Source organism: Crotalus tigris, unplaced genomic scaffold, assembly GCF_016545835.1.
Source record: "Crotalus tigris isolate CLP2741 ecotype Arizona unplaced genomic scaffold, ASM1654583v1 scf7180000017854.1278166, whole genome shotgun sequence".
NCBI classification, from domain to species: domain Eukaryota; kingdom Metazoa; phylum Chordata; class Lepidosauria; order Squamata; family Viperidae; genus Crotalus; species Crotalus tigris.
This window is the reverse complement of record NW_024096676.1, coordinates 1146110-1168309: the sequence shown is the minus strand read 5'-3', so window position 1 is coordinate 1168309 and position 22200 is coordinate 1146110. Positions and strand designations below refer to the sequence as shown.

Below are 22200 nucleotides of genomic sequence, written 5' to 3'. Positions count from 1 at the left end.
TGTCCTCATCATTGAGTTATTATACAAAATAAATCTGTTCACAGAAGCAGAATTGGAAGAATGATAAAAGTCTACTCAGGTCAAGGAAATCAAAGCCTCACTAGAAGTAGCTCAGACTGTAAAGGCAACCAGGGAGAGTTGACAGTAGAGGAAACCAGAACAGTTATTGAATTGTTTTCCTTCCGAAACCAGGCACCCTCTCCTCTGCCTCAGAAAGAATGAAGCCCTATGATTAAGGAAGTACAAGCAATGAAACAAAGAATAACTGAGAATCTAGAACAGCACACAATGGAATAAGATTGCCTACACTGAAGCTTGTTCCAACAAAACAGGTAACACAAACATTAAAAGATGCCAGTATTATAATATCAAATATAAGCACCAGCTCATTACAAGAAACAAGCTAACATACACCATAGCTGCAATTATAGCTGAATCCTTGGGATGCAAAATAAACGAAGAAGAAAAAAAGCCAAACAGTTCATTACTAAAATGGAAGATCAGGCTGGAAAATAAGATCAGCAAGCTGAGATCAGATGCAAGCAAACTACAACAGATGCAAGCGAGCTAGAACAGATGAAAGAAAAGTATCTGAAGAACAAGACCAAAGAATACCTAATCAAGAAAAATCGCCTTGAAACAAAGAAAATCAAGGTAACCCTGAAAATAATAAAGTAGCAAATAACTATAGCCAAGTGGATCAGATAAGAAACTCCAATTGCAAATTATAGGCAGAATCTCCCATTTCAATTCCGATTTTATGTGTGTGTATGTGTTGGTTGCCTTTCAAGATTTTGAAGAATGCTATTCATATTACTTCTTAGTTTTCTTTTTCAATGGCTAATTATATCCAGCATTTTATTTCTCTTGGATTTCTGAGCAGGAGTAGGATACTCTTTAGAATAGAATAGAGTAGAGTAGAGTAGAGTAGAGTAGAGTAGAGTAGAGTAGAGTAGAGTAGAGTAGAATAATAACTTTATTGTCACTTTAAATGACAATATATATCATTTGAATATATATCAAATTGTGATAGTAATTACATCAGTGATCTCCAACCTTTCCAGCTTTGTGAATCGGGGGTGGGGTGGGGTGGGGGGGTGGGGGGGGAGAGTGGATGGTTCCGTGCAAGTGGAGCTCCATTTGCACCATTGGCGGGCACACATGCCCACTGCTTGCACAAATGGAGTTGCATGTGCACACATACTCGCCTGCCACTTCTGCAGCTCAATTCTGAACGGGCCGCATCCCAGGCATTGAAGAACCCCTGAATTACATGACTGATATTTGAATGAGCATTTTGAGGAGAAAAGGTCATATATGGAATTATTTTCTTTAATTAGGAGCTAGGGAGCAAAGTATATTACTTCAAGTAATTTTACTAATTTTAGTCAGTAATTTTTCTAAATACTTTCATGCAGTTAATTCAGACTTTCAAGATTTGGACATTGTATTAATCTATATCAGTTTATGGATGGCCAATCTCCATAATAAATATTTTGCTTTTGGGTGTGTTCATATGTCACTTGACTGATAAGGCATCCAAACTTTATATGAATCCATTTCAGACCACCCATTGCTATCAGAAAAGAGAAATACACATAGAAGAAAAACAGCTGATGATATGCTCAGTTATATCAATCAACAAGTTAATTAAAATCTTTCAGCACTTAGTTCATGATTAAAGACAGATGAATGGCTACAACACAATCCAAATTTTCACTTGGCAATTTATTGCAGAAAATCCCATGTCTCCCATTATCATAGTAAGACCTGCCACAGGTTTTTTTTCCCCCTCTGGGGGCATAATCGACAAATACTGTAGTCAGAATAAATTGAATAAATCTTTTATCAACAATAGCATTTGAGATGGTTGTCCATTTTTTATATTTTTAAAAAATGTATAATTGTATTCAAGATTTTTTTAAAAAGGAAGATAAAAACAAACACAGACTAATGTAAAGTAACAAAAATATATAAATAAAGAGAAGCTAGAAGTGCAAGGAAGAAAAAAACATAAAGCAAACGAAAAAGATGCAAAGATGTAGTTCCAATCTTTTTTACAACAGTTAAATTATAAATTTACCTCTTACTTTATGGTTACAACATAATCTTTCAATAATCTATCTTGTCAAATCATCAAGCCTATAAATATCAAGTTCATTTTTTTCTGTTGATATAGCAGAAGAAAAGGCAGATCCTGGAGGCAGAGTCAAGAGAGAAATAAATCTGGAGTAGTTATGTTCCCACAAGCAAGTCCAGCCCCCCCCCCCTTGAATTCCATTAACTCTTAACTAGCACCAATTTAGGGCTGAACTTTAATTATCTACTTTCTTGAGCAATAAATCTTCTTAACTGAAACTTAACATGTGATCATGATTCTTCCGTGCCTGACATTTCCACACAAAAAAATCTATAAAGCATTTCCAGTCAGCAATAAAATAAATATAATAAATAACATAAAATATAAATAAATATTGTCTTTTCTCTGATCAAACAAGTCAATCTAGACATCACAGCAAGTGCCATTATGTTCACCAACCATTTCTCTATTGTGGCTAATGCCAAATCGTTCCATCTTTGTACATCCAATAACGTCACTGCAGTTATCATGCACAAAAACAAATGACATAATTTAAAAAAAAATCTCTTTAAAATTATGAATAAATGCCAGTCCTTTCAACTATATATTTCCAATTGTCCCATCTGTGTATTATAACCAAAATCGTTAGACCACTTCATCATACATCCTTTCACTTGTTCTTCAAATTTCAAATTTCAACAAAAGTTTATATATTTTAGCAATTACATGTACACAGTTCTGTTTCGAACTCACTCTATTCAAAATCATTGTTTAAATCTTTCTAACAATTGTAAACAAGGGAATCATTAACAACTATTTATCTCTGTTATCAGTTCTTTTGATTTTATTTTACATTCCCTTGACAAAATTCAAATATCTCGAAATAAGTTAGCCATTTGTGTTGGCCTATTATTTCTCATTTATAAAATATTTCTTGTGCTGAGATCCCCAAAGATTTTTTTTTGATGCAAATATTTTTGGAATTGAAAACTCAGCCAGCAGGTGGCGATGTTGCTACAAGATTTTCATTTACCTTCCACAAGAAGAGTGACTAAAACAGATAACATGCTATTTAAAGAATTAACTCTTAGGAGAAGATGTTAATATTGTAGGAGTCGTGAAAACGGAATTGTATTTATTAAAATAGAATTATATTTATCACAGTGATTAATATTTATATGTTACTTATATGTAAGGGTGTAGGTCTTTACATATGTTTAAATGTGTGTTATGTATGTGTATACTTTGAGCGCAAGCAACTAAATTTCATTTTTAATGTGTGCCATTGTGCCCATAGTAAAAAATGACAATAAAGGTCATCTATCTATCTGTCTACATTGGATTATTATTTATTGTAAAGTGTTTTCAAGTAAACTCTGGAGCAGGAATAGGCAATCAACTTTGCTCTGGATATTTTGACTCTGACTGTGCCCTATCTCAGGCATTATAGCCAAAGAGCAAAGGATATTTAGGAGATATAGCTCAAACTACTTGGAAGACACCCAATTGCCAAACCCTATTTAGAAAATAGTGTGATGGTGTAAGCAAGAAGTATTAAGTAGGTTTCCTACTTATAGATAAATGTTGAAGGCATGAGATCAACAGCCATTCCTGTTAAGATTATTAGTAACAGGGCTTTATCAGACTTTTGGTTTGCTACAGAATGTTTGGACCATATGAATCCAACCTGAATGCTACTGAACTGGAGCTACTTGGCTATGATGAGCTTTAACCTAATGGAAAAACAGTCTTTTGCAAGCTTCCAGGATGGAGGAAGCAAAACTACATATAGTCTATAAATGTATGCAGCTATGGAATATTTGTTCCAAAGCATTAAATTCGGAGTGCTTGTGTTACATTGACTTAGTTCCAAGGTCTATGTCGAGTCCCCAATCCCCAGTCCGTAGACCAGTACTGGGCTGCAGCATGCACAAATAAGCAAAGCCCCATCCGCAAGATGCAGGCAGCACAAAAAACCACGCACCCTCCGGTCCGTGGAAAAACCTATCTCCAAGGAACTGGTCCATGGTACCCAAAAGGTTGGGGACCTCTGGCCTACATGATAAAAGGGTGGGAGAATCTATCTTAGCTTACTTGCATGGGGAATCAACAACGGAGCCACTTTGGTCTAGGGGGCTAAGGGGCTAGGCTAGAAATCAGAGGATTATGAATTCTAGTTATTTCTTGGGCATGAAAGCTAGCTGGGTGACTTTGGCCCAGTTATTTTCTCTCAGCCCAACCCATATCATAGAATATATGCAACGTTACCCGTATAGTCCACCTTGATCTAAAACAGTGTTTCTCAACCTTGACAATTTTAAGGCATGTGGACTTCAACTTCCAGAATTCCACAGCCAGCATGCCTTAAAATTGTCAAGGTTGAGAAACACTGATCTAAAATAAAGGTAGAACAAAAATCTAATACACTTAGTCCTCGACTTAGAACAGTTCATTTAGTGACCGTTCAAAATTACAACGCCACTGAAAAAAATGAGTTATGACCATTTTTCACAGTTTAGGACAGCGGTTCTCAACCTATGGGTCGCGACCCCATTTGGGGTCGATCGACCATTTCTCGGGGGTCGCCAAACAAGGCGATCCGCCATTTCCCCCCTCAGGGGGTGGCGCCGCGCATGCGCGCCGCGCATGGGGTGGTGCATGGGGGCGCATGGGGCGCCGCTGCACATGCGTGCTGCCCCCGCGCATGCGCGGCACGTTTGTGTGACGGGGTCGCCGTCACACAAACGTTGAGAACTACTGGTTTAGGACCATTGCAGCATCCCCCCCATGGTCACGTGATCAAAATACAGATATATTATATTTGGAACTGGTTCATATTTATGACGGTCGTAGCGTCCCGCGGTCATGTGATCAGTTTTTGCGACCTTCTGATAAGCAAAGTCAACGGGGAAGCCACAGTCACTTAACAATCGCATTACTAACAACAACTGCAGTGATTCACTTAACGACTGTGTCAAGAAATGTCGTAAAATGGGGCAAAACTCACTTAACCTAGCAACCCAAATTTTAGGCTCAGTTGTGGTCGTAACTCGAGGACTACCTGTAAATAATTAGTTCTCCCACTAAACTTCTTTTCTTATGTTATTTTTATTTAAAAATATATGAGAATGATAAAAAAAACCTGTGGCCTTTTCTTTTTTTTCTGAAATCTTTTTTTTTTTATATTGAAAATTTTTATTTTTTTTCCATTTAAACATTATAAAAATACAACACAATTTTAAAATAAGATAAATTCATAACCATTGGTGCGACCCGCCCATTCCCCCCAGGCTGCGTCCACCCTTTCTTAAAACATTCCCTACTTCCCTCCTCTTTCTCTCCTCCCCTCCTACTCTTTTCCCCTCCCCCTCTCCTCTCAATACCCTACTTCCTCTTTACGCCTTCTCTCCTCCCATCCCTATCAAACCCATGAACGCAGCATAAGGGGAGTGCCCGGGCCGCACTCCTATAAACAACCATTATCTATACTACACTTACCCCCCCTCTTACCCTCCCTCCCACCCCCAATCCCCCTCCCTCACTTCCCAGAGCAGAATACAGGGTTAATAATAACAAAATTTATAATAATGAAAAAGAAAAAAGAAAAAAAAAGAAAAAAGAAAATATCATAATTAACCTTTAACTCCATAACCTATAAGACAATTCTCTATAATATTTGTTATAATATTCATTCATAAAATAAGTGAAACTTTTTAATTCCATACTTTTTCTGAATATAATCTATCCATCTTCTCCATACAGTAATATATCTTTCTTGTGTATGATCCTTTAAATAAGCAGAAATTTTTGCCATTTCTGCAAAACTAGATACTTTAAATGTCCATTCTTCTAAAGTAGGCAAAGAATCTTTCTTCCAATATAAACCTACTAATAACCTTGCTGCAGTTACTAAATTCAACATCAAGATAGTTTCTTTTTCATTTAAATCAACGAAAATACCCAGTAAAAATAGTTGAGGAGTAAACTTTATCTTCCTTCTAAAAATCTTTTGAATGTTCCACCAAATCATAATCCAAAAAGCCTTTACTTTTTTACAATTCCACCAAATATGAAAATATGTCGCATCATTATTACCACATCTCCAACATTTGGGCTGTATATTAGGACACATACAAGATAATTTTTTAGGATCTAAATGCCATCTATAAAACATTTTATAAAAATTTTCTCTCAAATTTTGAGCTTGTGTAAGTTTAACATTTCTAGTCCAAATTGTCTCCCATAAATCCAATGAGATCGGTTCCTGTATATTCTGAGCCCATTTAATCATACAATCTTTAACCAGTTCTGTTTCCGAGTCTAACTCTAATAACACATTGTAAATTCTTTTTATATGAGCTGGACTTTTTTTTTTTAATCTGAATAACCAATTGTTTATCTTCTAATGTTATTCCCTCTTTCTTATCTACAGTCCATCTATCCACTATTTGTAAGTATTGAAACCATGACTGTAGAATATTTTCCTGCCTAAATACATCTAGGGATTTCAAATGCCAATTCAAACCAGACCAGATTAACAATTCTTTATACGAAATTTTATCAAAATTTATCCCCTTAGAAGTTCCCTCAATTGCATGTCTGGGAATCCCCCAGATAGGTATTTTATAATTTAATCTATACTAATACTTTTTCCAAACACGAAGTAGGGCATTCCTCAAAATATGTGATCTAAAAGTCCGATCGATTTTCTTATTAAAAATTAAGTATGCATGCCAACCATATATTAAATCCCAACCTTCCAAAAAAAGAATATCCATATTTGTTAAATTAAGCCAGTCACTTAACCAAGTTAAGGCGGCTGCAACCTGTGGCCTTTTCAAACAATACTGGATTACTTTGCAAAACTGGTTAATTGGTTGATTGATTGATGCATTTTTATTCTGGTTCCCTCCCCCTAAAAAAGCCCTAGATTATTTTTAGTATGGTGCTTGGCAGCACTGGAAGGGGACCATCTGTACTTTAGTAGTTAGATAAAGAACCAGTGGTTTACTCGTTTCCATTTCAATGTCCGAAAATCAGAGATGATGGGAAGCATCTTCTAGAAAAGTATATTATCCCCATTTCTGCCCCGGAGAAAAGCCATCGATAACCACTTGGAGGATTCAGGAAGGTGAATGATTTGAGCAACGACAAATGCTTTGCCCAGCACAGTGCAGCTTCATACCTTCATAGGAGAGTTATGTTTCATTGTCAACTGCACAAAGAACAATTCAGAAGTTTGAGATGGCTATAAAAAGACAGAACACTTGTGTCGAGGTCACTGCATTGACTTGGCTGAAGTTTTGTTTGCAACTCAAAGCTTGGCAACTGTTTTGTGGTCTTGTTAGGGGCTGAGCTCACTGCAGTAGCTCCTGGACAGGTGTGCAACTGTGAAATGAACCTCACGCTGGGACCTTTCTTAAATGTCAGGACCCGAATATCTATGGAGAAAAGTTACAGTTCATTCTCTGTCATTTATTCTTTCGGGCCAGATGGGAAGACAGATTTGCTGCCAGTTAAGAAATATAATTTGTTAAGATTAATTTAAGGCGTTGTTTCAATCCAACCCATAGGTTAAACATAATGTTCAGGGCTCACATAAGCAATAAAATAGTAAACGGTAAAATGTACTCTTTAACAAATGTTAAAATATGCATCTTTTGTTAACAGTGCACATTTTAGGGGAGGTTTTAAATAGATTATTTGCCTGCAATAGAAACAACAATGAAGTATAATCAAATAAAATCCAAACAAGCAAGGCAATAATAATAATAATAACAACAACAATAACATTAACAACAACAATAATAATAATAATAATAAAAACAACTGGAGCACCACTTGAACACCATTGGCATTGACAAATTCGCCATTAGTCAATTGCAAAAGACAGCCTTACTAGGAACCGCTTCCATCCTGTGACGATATCTGTAATAACATCAAACATCCACATCTGCCTATCCCAGGTCCTGGGTGAGGACTCGATAGGTAGACAAAATGCCAAATTCAGTCTGAACATCTAGCTGACTGTGTGATGATCAATAATAATAATAAAGTTGGAAGGGACCTTGGAGGTCATCTAGTCCAGCCCCCTGCTCAGGCAGGAAACCCTATACCATTTCAGACAAATGGCTGAATGTATGAGTGACCTCCCTATGTATTACAAAATCTTGTAAAGAAAATGTTGTAGTGGTCCAAGATGACATGACAAGCTAGCTCTTTCTTTTCACACCATTTTTTTTCAATAAAATAATCACATTCCCTGAAACTGCTATTCATTTCATTAGGGGGAATTTAAATTAAATATATAGGGACAAATATGGATTTTTAGTCTGCTGACTTATCCATATGGCACAGTTGTCCCAAAGCTTAAATGTTGCCTTCTGTCTGCTGGGATAGCATATTTCAATTTCTCTCTCTCTCTCTCTCTCTCTCTCTCTCTCTCTCTCTCTCTCTCTCTCTCTCTCTCCTCTTTTTGCAATGAATTCACTGGTAAACCAGATTCACCTTCACCACCCAGATAAGCCCACGGATGCAGAGAATGGTCAGTTAAAAAGAGAGCACAGGGGGGAAAAAAGGAGGGGGGGAATTTGGAGAGGAAAAAAACAGTAATTTAAAGAAGAAAAGTTTCTGCTCGGTTTCAAACCAGGAAACTTTTATTTACAAGATAAAAGCTATAGCCATTATGCTATTAGAACATGCAAAGAAGGAATACTTATAAAACGTATTAAAAACAAACAGAGCAGTAGGAAATATTTTTTTTAAAAAAAAAGCTGCTGGTTTTGCCTGAGTGCACGTGCATTTTGGTATTTTAACTGATTATATAAATTAACTGTTTTACACACACACACACACACACACACACACACACACACACACACCAGTGCACACACATAAAAGTATTAATGTCATGAAAACATACTCACAGGAAAGAAAATGATTGGCAACATAAAGGTGGGAGGCCAGAGTACTAGAAAGCATTGGCTAGGATATGATTTTCTCAAGATCCTTTTTTCTTTTTAAAATAAAGCTGGGATAAGCACAGGATATAAGCAGTTTAAATGATAAGTGTGGATATGCCAAGAAACTATGGCCAGGGATATAGCTCAGTAGGAGCAAGGAGTCTTGGCCACAGTCAGCAGCTCAGCCTTAACTCCCTGTGTGGCAGCTATAAAAAAAAAAGGATGAACATGAATGGTTTCCAAAATTAAACTGTTCATGTTGTAACCCCCAAAAAAACTGTAATGTGGAAGCCATAGTATCCTCTGTAGGGCTTAGATTGCCCTATCTCAGAAAAGAATATTCTAGAGCAGGGGTGTCAAACTCAATTTCATTGAGGGCCGCATCAGCACTGCGGTTGTCCTCGGGGTAGGTAGGTGTGGCCAGGGTAGGCATGGCCTACTGGGTGGGCATGGCCAGCTCTACATCATTTGCGTCAAGTGTGCCTGTGGGGGCCTGGGCAGGAGTGGAAGAGATCTGAGGGTCTTTGGCAGAAGGGAGTGGGACCAGGGCAAGCGCCAAGGCATAGTCCACTGGAAGAGCCTGCTGAAACTCCTCCCCCGGAACCCATCAAGCCAGATATGTGAAGTAGGCGAGGGCCATTTGCTGGCCACTTCCAGGCGATGTTGCATTTCTTCATTCCTCACAAAGGATGACACCTCCCCAGCATGCACCCAGGGGGTGGGGCTGACGTGGCAGGGGCCAGTTCCTTGCTGTTTCCAGACGGCCTTGTGGAGCTAAGACTGAATTTTTTCAGCATAGATGGCTACCACAAAATTGTACATTGGCTCCCAGCTGGCCTGGGCCAGGGCCAAGGCAGCGGGGGCATTCCCTCACTGTTTCCAGGATGGCTTCGCGGGCCACATGAAACCACGTCGTGGGCTGCATCTGGCCCCCGGGCCTTGTGTTTGACATGTCTGTTCTAGAGGGAAAAAATAAACCCCTGAGAAGTTGTTTATATGCTATACCAAGCTCAAGTTAAGGTAGTAGGATTAGATTGTGATTAGTGCAAATTCCAATGAACGGATAATTGATTTAGTGCAAGTTGTAAATTAAAACCGGATTGCCTTTAATGAAAACCCAAATTCAGTTAAATGTGAGGCCAGCACACGTGCAGTTGATGTTAGGCCAAGCACAGTTGCCATTGGGATTTTAGATGCTGTTAATCTTGGTGTGTGCAAAATGGAGAAAAGGAAATTTTTTGTCGGAGGAAAACAGGTGCAAGTGGAAGGAGTTCACTCTCAACTATATCTTTTGGCCTATTGGTAGAAGTTGCGAAGCAAAAATAATGGATGCTGACCTTAATCTGGATTAAAGCATGCAAATTCACCAAGATGTAGATTTAACAGTGCATTTACCCGAATATGCAAGAAGATATAAAGCAAAAGAAAACAGTTGAGCATGCACTGCTAAATATTTTGAAAGACTGTAAAGATATTTTCACCACTATGAGCATACTTTTAGGCATATTTAGAATTGCTGGTTTTTATTTTGCTTTCGAGAACTATTCTGTTATGCATGGTTAACAATACATTTAAATTATATCCTTTTTATCTCTTGCTGTAATATAAATATAAAAATTCTATTTAATTATTCTTTACTGGCTATTTCCATGAAGCTGGAATCAATTAGCCTGTTTTCCGTAGAATATCACCGTGAATAATAGAAATATGAATAAGGTAATCCTCGACTTATGACCACAATCCAAAATTTATGTTGCTAAGTGAGTCATTTGTTAAGTGAGCTTTGCCCCATTTTACGACCTTTCTTGCCACAATTGGCAAGTGAATTACTACAGTCAAGTTAGTAAGGTGGTTTTTAAGTGAGTCTGGCTTCCCCAGAAAGTCACAAAAGCTATTCACATGACCCCAGGACACTGCAACCGTCATAAATATGAATCAGTTGCCAAGCATCTGAATTTTGATCATATGACTATGGGGACGCTGCAGTGGTTGTAAGTGTGAAAAATGGTCCTGAGCCACTTTTTTAGTGCTGTTGTAAGTTTGAACGGTCACTAAATGAATTCTTATGTTGAGGACTACCTGAAAGGCAACCTATCTGCATTGCAAGACTGTTGAGGGAAATTATGACCTGAGGTGCAGTTTTCAAAAGTCCATATTTTCAGTCTTCATACTTAAAAATAATATGATTCTATGTACCTGACAGAAATGCTGATTCTCTCCACGCCCCCCAATAATTTAACTTTAAAACAGAAGGGACATCTTAGATTTACTGAGGTGATGGTAATGGAGATTTTCCTTCTCTTAACTTTTGAGCAGGAGAAAATCACCTTGAATTCAGTGTTGGTTTCCTTTAATCACTTGTCTTTACTGAAAAAAAGTTCCAGAAAGGTTTTGGTGGGATATATCTGCAGTGTAGGAAGATAAATAGCCTATTGCTGAGAATACTTTATCTGGAAGATGCAATGAATTAGGGAGAGACTTGTGCCAAATGGTTTCAGCTGAAGAACTACCCAAATCCTGAATAAGCTGAGTCAATTCATTTCATGCCATCAAAAGACAGCATCGTTTTATGATGAAGAGATGAACTGAGATAATGACTTATTTAAAAAAAATAAAATCCGTTGTGATTAACTGACTGATTCAACATGTCATTAGGCAAGTAACCCTCATCCAATAAAACAAGTGATCAGGTAGTTGAGCGAATAAACAGAGTAACTAAGGAAAAAGAACAAAGAAGAAAAATATTTTGTTCCTTTCTGTTTCCTTGTATTTCATTTTCTATGGAAACTTTATGAAGTCTTATTTAAAAAAGTAAACGAATGAAGTGAAGGAGTGTGACCATAAAATGGGTAAGTTTTTTCTCTCTTGTGCTTGGAAAAATATGCCAGAGTTTTGAGGATGCAATTCAGCCTTGAATTCCTCTCTCATACGTACCCCAATCTCTAAAAGACCCAGAAAAAAACATTGTGGATTTCTGTCGGGCAGAACTGATTCTTCTTTGGCTCCCCACCATTGAACCAAACATTGAGTATATTTAATCCTGCTGGTCTAAATGCATTTCTTCCCATTACTTACTGTGGGGGAGAAAAAACAAGACTAGCAAAAACAGCAAATATGCCCCTTCCTGCTGATCACTTGCTGGCACAAGACTTGGAAAATTTGAAGCTTCCATGTTCAGAGCTTTCCAGCTAACACAGAACTGCTGGGCCCATCATTTTGTCAAATGAATAAACTACTATCCTGTATATAGTTCACTTGGGAGAAATCCCATGGAACAAATAAGAACTTCTTTCTGAAGAAACTTGTGTAATTATTTGCTAGAGGCACATAAAATAAGTGGGTACAGATGTATTTGGGGAATTCCAAAGGCAAAGAAAAAGTGAGGTGGATACTTAGGAACACCGAACTTTCACAGTGACTCTACAGTATCTTTCTTTAGAAAATTATCCAGGATGTAATGAGACAATACAGCCCTTCTTAATATTCTGGACTTTACTTAGATGAGCAACTAAGCTGGCTGGGGTTGACTGAACAATAATTTTGGCCTTTCCTTCACTCTTGTTATCCCCAACTATTCCTTAGCTTCTTATTAGATAAAGATATGGAATAAGCTACTTTAAATTAAGACTCAGCATTTACGTAGTTTCCTTGCCAGTTTCATCTTTATTGGAAATCCTTTGACATAGGGTAGCCAGATATTATTCTATGGGGCTCAAACTTTTTACTGAGTATTGAACTTGCAGACATTTGCACTTTAGATGATTACATAAAGCTCATTTGTTTTAGGAGCTAATATGCTCAGTAGTTGCTGGAAGGGATATCTAGGAGCTATCAGAATGGTATATACCAATTTTCCCATGTACAGTATTATAGTTAGGGAATTCTGGAAGTTGAAGTCCACACATCTTAAAGTTAACAACTTTGAAAACATTGGCATATACAGTCAGCCTTCCCTTAAGCTCACAGAGCAAAGAAATTATATTTTGCTCCCATGTATTCTGTTTAACATGGCAGAGATTTAAGAATGGTGCATTAAGAAAGGAGTCAGAAGGAATCCTTTTTGCTGGCAAAGAAAAAGCACCACATACCATGTCATCAAAGCAAAAACATAAAAGACCAGTCTAGATAGTAAAAACTTATTCAAGATAAGAAACAGTTTACCATATAAGAATTGGGTATAGCAAATTTATTATACAGTTGACTAGAAGAAAGAAGACATGACTGAGTTAGGAAGATATTACACTAGCATTTACGTAAGAAGCACAGATTCACAGTCAATAAAAATGACTAGGAACATAAAATTATAGGTAAAGACACTGAAAATGATAGAACAAAAACTTTACGGAACATAGCATGCCAGATGTTGCTGCTATTGAAAAGAACCATGTTTGGTAGACTGATGTAGCTATTCCAAGAGACAATAATGTTGAAGAAAAGGAATTGGAAAATATTAAAAATACCAACATTTATACATAGGTATTGTTAAAAATAGAATCACTACGTATTGTATGTTTACCATCTGATAACAAGGAAACTGACCAGCTGAGGAAGCAGTAATAGAAAGTTAGAGAACGCTTCATATGATTCTGTGAAGCAGGGGAGGAAAGAAAATGTTTAGAGCCAAAAATGTTTTGTTTTGTCTACATTACAAAAAGGGGAATGTAGCGGATTTTGCTCCACTAGTCATTGCTGACTATATGGGGGTGATTATCATCTCCATTTCAAGGCCATTAAGCCAGCATGTCTGAAGACATTTCCGTGGTCATGTGGCCAGCATGATGTCATGGAGCAGTGTTACCTTCCCACCGAAGTGGTACCTATTTATCTACTTGCATTTACATGCTAGGTTGGCAGGAGCTGGGCAAGGACAGGAGTTCACCCCATTCCATGACACTCAGGTCTCGGTCCCAGACTGCCAGCTTTCCAGCCAACAAGCCCAGCATCTTAACCACTGAGCCACCGTGCTACAATGTTTTTATACAAAAATATAGCATGTACAGCATTTAACACTATTTCCTATTCCTTTACAACTGTGGCAATATCTGCTTTGCTTCTAAAGATGTGAGCATCTTGTTTGCTTATGAATTTAAAGTTTGGGAAAACTTTATTCCTTTGTTCAGCTGTTTCTGGTAATAATAATAATAATAATCTGAAGAAACAGTGGACCACTTAGTTATCTGTTTCAAGAAGATTGCACAGAATGACTATGAGAAACAGCAGGACAAGAAATATGCAAGAAATATAATAATAATAATAATAATAATAATAATAATAATAATAATAATAATAATAATAATAATAATAATAATAAAGTTGGAAGGGACCTTGGAGGTCATCTAGTCCAACCCCCTGCTCAGGCAGGAAACCCTATACCATTTCGGACAAATGGCTGTCCAGTCTCTTCTTAAAAACTTCCAGTGTTGGAGCATTCACCGCTTCTGGAGGCAGGTTGTTCCACTGGTTAATTGTTCTAACTGTCAGGAAGTTTCTCCTTAGTTCTAGGTTGCTTCTCTCCTTGATTAGTTTCCATCCGTTGCTTCTTGTCCTGCCTTCAGGTGCTTTGGAAAATAGCTTGACTCCCTCTTCTTTGTGGCAGCCCCTGAGATATTGGAACACTGCTATCATGTCCCCCCTTGTCCTTCTCTTCATTAAACTAGACATACCCAATTCCAGCAACCGTTCCTTATATGTTTTAGCCTCCAGTCCCCTAATCATCTTTGTTGCTCTTCTCTGTACTCTTTCTAGAGTCTCAACATCTTTTTTACATCATGGTGACCAAAACTGGATGCAGTATTCCAAGTGTGGCCTTGGTATTAATACTTCACGTGATCTTGATTCTATCTCTTTGTTAATGCAGACTAGCACTGTGTTGGTCTTTTTGGTAGCTGCTGCACACTGCTGGTTCATATTTAAGTGATTGTCCACTAGGACTCCGAGGTCCCTCTCACAGTTACTACTATTGAGCAAGGTAACCCCTATACTATACCTGTACATTTAGTTTTTCTTGCCTAAATGTAGAACCTTACTTTTTTCACCATTGAATTTCATTTTGTTAGATAGCACCCAGTGTTCAAGTCTGCCCAGGTCCTCCTGTATCTTAAGCCTGTCTTCTGGAGTGTTGGCAATTCCTGCCAGCTTGGTGTCATCCGCAAATTTGATGAGTTCCCCATCTATCCCCTTGTCCAAATCGTTAATGAAGATGTTGAAGAACACTGGGCCCAGAACAGAGCCCTGGGGCACCCCACTACACACTTTGCTCCATGTAGATGTGGTTCCATTGAGGATCACACACTGAGTATGGCTGGTCAGCCAGCTACGGATCCATCTGGTGGTGATGCTGTCTAACCCACATTTTTCTATTTTATCAAGTAGTAGGTTGTGATCTAGATTATCAAATGCCTTACTGAAGTCCAAGTAAATTATATCCATAGCATTTGTCTGCAAGAAGAACTGACGAGACCGCAATACAGACAAATTAACAGAAAATAAAGAAGCTAAAGTGCTCAAAGAGTTTAGAATTCAAGTAAACACCTGCCATACAACACCCCAAACTTAACAATTGTTGACAAAATACACCACTGTATAGTGGACATGGCAATACATGTAGACAGTAGGATAAAAGAGAAAGAACTGAAGAAATATCACAAAACAGAAAGACCTGCAAACAGAAGTGGAACGACTATGACAAAAGAAGGCAAAGGTAGTACCAACAGTAATAGGTACCTTGGGTGCAATCCCAAAACAGCTGGAGCATTTACACTCACACACACAAAAAAACAACCCTTAGTCAAGTGCAAAAAGCGGCATTATTTGAACAGCTTACATTTTGCAACAATACTTTTCATTCACATCATCAGACAAAATCTTCCTATCCCAGATCCTTGGAACGGACTCGATAGGTGGATAAAAACTAGTCTAAACATCTGGCTGGTTGTGCAATTAATTATAATTAGAAAAGTTTAAAGATTTCTTTGTAAGTATTTACATTTGGGCTTTATCGATTGAGAAAGCAAATAGGCTTTTTTTCATTAGTATGAGATGGAATCGAAAATAACACTGCGGGGCAAGATTTTTTTTGGGATTATTTAAAGTTTTATAAAAATAAAATCAATAAGCAAATAAAGAACATTTAGAAAGACTCATTACTTTTATATATATATATAAAGCAAATATTCTAATTTACTTGTGAACAGACTAACAAGTTTACATTTTTATCCTGCCTGAAGAGTATATCGTTTCTCAGTTCATAGCAACAGCTGCTGGCAAGATCAATTAAAAGAAAAACATTCCGTCCCCATCGGCAGCAATTTCTAAAACTTGCTTCTACTTCCTGCAGCCTTGCATACTTCAGAATCTATTTCCAAGACATAACTCTGTTTTTGCAATTTGCTTCTGGACTTAAACTGACAAGTTTTGTTTGTCTTCAAGTATAAGAATATTTTTTAAAATTTCATCCAATAAAGCAAATTCCGATGAAGTGAAAAAACCTTATTGGTGATCATGTACATAAGCAATTATATTCCAGGATATACTTTATTTTTTTCTATAACATATGTTTAACTTTAAAAATCAATTTGCATGCAATGAACTATTAGTTATTAATCATCTTGATTTTAAAGAGTCCCCTTAATTTATGTTCCTCTGATCAGACACTTCACCGTGGCGGTTTCGAGCATGGTGGATAACATTGATATGTCTAAGGTTCTCTCTCACAGCTGCTTGAACTCTCCAATCCCCCAGTCAGGACGAAACTATGTTAACATAAATTGCATTGTCCCGATGGCTGATCTGTAATCTGGTACACTAATGGGGCTGGTATTGGCTCAGGACAAGCAAGGAAAGAGATTGGTGGATTCACCAATCCCTCCCACCAGCAGGAAAAACAATCACCAATTGCTCTGGGTGGGGTTGCTTGAATTTGTGCAGACATTTGGGATGAGGTGGGAGTGGTTGGGTTGGTTACTTTTGAAATAATCTGAATGTTTTTGGTTCTGTGCTGGATATTTGTCCCTTGGGCTATTTCTGAATATAGATATATAGATACATAGGTTAAGGGCTTTTCTGAAAGAATGCTAGATCCTCCTCTATTCTATGGGAAGCAGCCTTCGGGATATGCAAAAGGATGTAGAATTAGGTTGTGGAATTTTTGCTGAAAAAAAGAAAAAAAATGAACTGGCGATTTATGGATTTGATAATTAGACAGGGTAGATTGTGAAAAGAAGTAAATTATAATGTAACCTTAAGTGTGTGTGTGGGAGTATAAATGTACATATAACTGCTGTTAAGAAGATTGAAAGCTGCTTTGTTACTATTTATTCCTATGTATTACTTTTTCCTTTTCCTTTCTCTTCTATTTCTTTTTCTTTATTTCTTTTTCACTTTCTCATTATTTTTCCCTTTTTTTTCTCAACTTCAGTCCCAAAATTTGTTTTGTTTTATTCTGTTGAAAACTTCGTTAATAAAAATTATTTTTAAAAACCCCAAAATGGTGCAGAGTTAGACAAAATACTCTCTGACAGGTAATAAAAAACCGTAAGGAGTATTTTCAGGAAAAAATCCTTGTGGACAGAAGCAACTGAAACCTAGAATGTACTTAGATGGAATAGGTCAGAGAAGTTGGTTCTCTTTTCCAATTTAAATCAATTTCTTATGCAGCACAAAACCAGCTGTCTGAAGAAAAAAAAGCTGTCAATTAAATTACAGGCCCAGCATGATTTCAAAAGTGTGCTAAACCTTTATTTAAAAACAGATCTAATATGAGTTAGATTAGAGGGGTAGGCAACCTTGGCTCTTTTATGACTCGTGGACTTCAACTCCCAGAATTCCTGAGCCAGCCATGCTGTCTCAGGAATTCTGGGAGTTGAAGTCCACGAATCATAAAAGAGCCAAGGTTGCCTAGCCCTGAGTTAGAAGAATGCTACATCCCTGCATATAAGAAGCCACATAATGCCTTATGAGTACTTTTTGAAGTGGTGATCTGGCATTATTTGAGTAGATGTCTCTATAGACACTACATGTCTGGCCTTTTGTACTGCCCAATTTGAAATGCCATGGAAGCCAAAGTCCTGGAGAAGAACAGGAAATGCCCATTGTATCATCACCAACATTGCCAGTGGAAATTATCTCCATAGAGATTCTCAATCATTCAGGTCATGGTTGTCCCAAAGGTGTTTTTCCAAAAGGCAACTGGACTTGGTTTTTTTTTCTTGAAAATGTAGTGCTTCTCATGCAAGAAGCTTCTTGGATGAGAAGTGAAACCTTTTCAAGGAAAAAACCCAAATAAATCCAGCTGCCTTTTGGAAAAGCACCTTTGGGACAGTGGAAATGTTGGTTGTTCTAATAATCTTGTTCAACTCATCATATATACATTTTAATAAAGTATAGTTATTTTTTCTGAATGCTTATTCTTGTGGTATGCTGCCCAGAAACATATTGAGTTGGGCAGCTTTATAAATGCTTGGAATGAATGAATGAATGAAGGAATGAATGAATGAGATCACAGCAAACTTTATGTCTGAAGCAGGAAAATAATTATGTAAAACATAGTAATAAAAATAGCAATAAAATAGCAAAATGAAAATAATAACATGAAAAGAACTGCCAGGGGGTGAGATGATATGATGTCATTTGTGTTCTTAAAATGTGGAGAGGTTATCCTCCTGCTGTGGTTAGTAGGATGTGAAGATGAGCCTTAATCAGACCAATGTGATCACAGCTATTATGTCAGATACCTTGTCTAATACAATATTTGTTTTGCTCATGGTTAGACCAAGGTAGATTTCTTTTTCTGACAAAATGTGGCTATGTGAAAAAGCTGCTGTCTGGTTCTAAACTACACCTAGTCAGTTACTCCCTTTCTTTTCGATCCCCATGTTTGCCATGGTTTTATCTTTCTCCACAACAGTCCAATATTTTGCACTTCCTGAGCTTGCTCAGTTTTATTGAGTTGTTTTGGGTTTTAGTGAAATTAAGTTAAGTTTAAGTGAATATCATTAATGTCTACGTAATAGTATTCTCATAAACTGGCTGATATCTATTCCTTTCGTATGGGTACGAGAGAATGTCACCTTCTGATGAGACAGTGATGGCGCACAGGACCTCTGGTGGTGCCGTGGTTGAAGTGCAGTATTGGAGGCAAACTCAGCTCATAGCCTGCAGCTCAATCCTGGCAGGGCTCAAGATTAATTCAGCCTTCCATCCTTCTAACGTCTGTAAAATGAGGACCCAGACTGTTGGGGGCAATATGTAAATAATGCTTACATTGTAAACTATCCAGAGAATGCTGTAAAGTGTTATGGGGTGGTACATAAGCCTAAATGCTAATGCTAAATGCTGTTGCTTTCTTTAGAAACCTTTTCAACTGCTCCCTCCTTCTTTAAAACTGTGAAATCTGTAGGGCTCCACATTTACTAGATTTTAGGAAAGTGATTAAAACCTGCCTTTTCCATCAGTACCTGGTGATAGGTGTGTTTTGAAGTAATCCCACTAGGAATGTAGGATATAGATGTTTGTTTACGCTATAGATATTTGTTCTTGGCACAGAATTATGGATTATTGATTGTTATGTGTATGGTAAATGTAATTTTATAGAACAGGATATGTAACCTTCTTAAGGTTGGTTATATGGGAGCCTCATAGATGCCCAGCAAAATAATGAAATAAACCTATGAACTTTGAGTTTACGGTATTGTGATAGTTTCGGACAAGAGATACATCAAATTGTATAGCTTTACAAACATCCAGGAGAAAATGGACTTTTGCTTTGGTCCAGCAAGAGAGGGAGGCTTTAAAAAGGTAAGAAAATCTCCAGATGAACGCACTCTTATACGATGCTAAAGCTCAACATTTTTTATTGGCCTGAGACCAAGCTATTATTTTAGAAAGGCATGGAGGCATTGTGTACTCCCCACTGTTTGTTCAAAAGGCATTCCAAGGGGATTTGTGCTCTCTTGTTTCATGAGCCTCCACATTGTTGATGCTGACTGACGTTGAAGCACACCAGCTGGTCATGTCCATCACTGCAGCCAAGTCGGAGGATTCCTGCTTATACTTAGAACCCATGAGTCAGTGTCTGAGCAGAACTTTGCAACAAACCATGTTTTAAACTAAGCAACCAAGAAGAAAAATGCCTATCTTTGGCTAAAGGGGACAAATACTCTCCCTCAACCGTCTCTGGATAAATCATGAAAGATTGGCTCAACATTCCTCTTATACAGATCTTCACCCTGGCAGCCTTCAGCTTGACAGAGAAGCTCCCTAAAGGTAGGTGTCAATAATGGGTCATCTCTTTGCTTTGCCACTGGTTATATATATTATATTTGATCCTGTGGCAGCCCAGGCTCTGGGATAAATATATAAGCTCCTGGGATTCCTATCAATAAACTCATTTTGCCTGTGAGTGCATTTGTAATTGTCTTTGGAGAATCACCATAGAACAAGAGGAACTGAGGCACTGAGCTTGTCTTGTTTGTACATACCGTATCCTTGCTAGTGAGCAAGGAATTTCCCTATGTAGGTTTTTTGTTTATAGTATGTATCAAAAACAGTTTTCCAAATATAAATAGCCAGCAATGTTGAATGTTTATTTGGGAATAAATCCACGTAACGCAATTGGGACTTCTAAGTAAATATGTATAGATACAGAGATGCTTGAGGAATTTGAGTGAGGCAGATGCTTGTACGAAGTGACATAATATATATCTCCTTGATTAATGTTCAGATTAGAATTTTGAGGATAGCTCCCTGCATTGTTGCTTGCAAGGAAGGCCCATTAAGGTCATGTTGCTGGCAACCAGGTGATCATAGCAAGCTCCTCTACAGATCAACGAAACCGGAAGTCTTGCTGGAATTTACTCCCAAATAAATTGGTATCCAGATTGCAGTTGAAATGATCAGTTGGCCTCTCCATTTCTTAAAAACTTTGCTGCTTTTTTCAACGCTCAACCTACATCATAAATTGCACCTGGCCAATACGTATGTCCAGAAATGTTTGCTGTAAGAAAAAAGAAGCAAACTGAAATTACTTTTATGGATTTTTTTTAAAAGAACTTAAATACAGAATACAATGGAGCATATTTAATAACAGAATAACAGAGTTGGAAAGGACCTTGGAGTTCTTCTAGTCCGGGGTTCCCAATCTCCAGTCGGTGGACCGGCACTGGTCCACAGAGTGGCAGAAATTGGATTGTGCAAACAAGTGGGATGTAGGCAGCACGTGAAACCACGTCCCCTCCAGTCCATGGAAAAACCTCTCTCCATGGAACCAATCCTAGTGCCCAAAGGGTTGGGGGCTGCTGTTCTAGTCTAACCCCCTGCTCAAGCAGGAAACCCTATAACATTTGCAGGACAAAATGATAATAACTCAGAAATATATACTTCTTCTCTGTTGTATGTAGGGACTTGAAAAAAACATTCTCATTGTCTTTATATAGATTTAACAGTCACAAGTACAAAGATTGATTACAGCAATAGCAGCGATTAAACGATGAATTCCATCTGATTTCAATGTTTGTTTGTAAGAGATTTAAGGAGGCTGAAATATGAGTGATGATTAAATACACAGTGCTAAATTCTTTGTTTGCTCTGCCTTCTATCAAACTGCTTTCCCTCTCATCAAATAGAAATTTAGGAATCTTGTATATATATTTGCTCTATAGTTTGAAACTTGAAATTTTGACTTACTGTAGACCAGAAAGGAAAATCTTCAAATCAGACCAGAGTGTTTTTCACTACTAGGAGCTGCAGTCTCATGAGAGTACTTACAAAGGAAGAGAGATACGGGAATAGTAGCATTTTGCAATATTATGAATTTTGGGGGATTCTTTTCTCTACTCATAACATGCCCATTGGTATGTGTCAAAATGAATGCCAAATGCCAGGGACAACAGTCAATATCTTTTTAAAAATTGGGGTTTTTTTTCCTTTTGGCAATTGTGTGTAGTATGTCATTTTCCACCAAGAACAAAAGAATTCATAAATTCTTTGGATATCTATCAAACAAAATTATGTGATTACGAAAACATTTCCATGTATTTTTAAAGCCATAACCAGAGTTACATTTATCTCTGCTAATGTAATACGTAACATATACAAAACGTCCAGTGATAAAGAAATTAGGTATGTGCAGTAGAATTAAAGTTCCATGCTTATATAAATATT

The 22200-nt window shown here is 37.4% G+C and overlaps 1 protein-coding gene across 4 annotated transcripts in view; it reads left to right on the top strand.

Annotated features, from left to right (window-relative positions):
- The window catches only part of MUSK (muscle associated receptor tyrosine kinase), a 90659-nt gene that overhangs the window by 25170 nt on the left and 43289 nt on the right, over positions 1–22200 (top strand). For 3 of the 4 annotated variants that reach the window (XM_039343461.1, XM_039343459.1, XM_039343460.1), the window contains one exon: positions 20004–20304. In XM_039343461.1, the coding sequence (XP_039199395.1) occupies positions 20226–20304 (79 nt within the window). In that variant the 5' untranslated portion in view covers positions 20004–20225. Of the gene's footprint in view, positions 1–20003; positions 20305–22200 lie in introns of those variants that run through there. The other variant, XM_039343462.1, reaches the window with a different exon arrangement.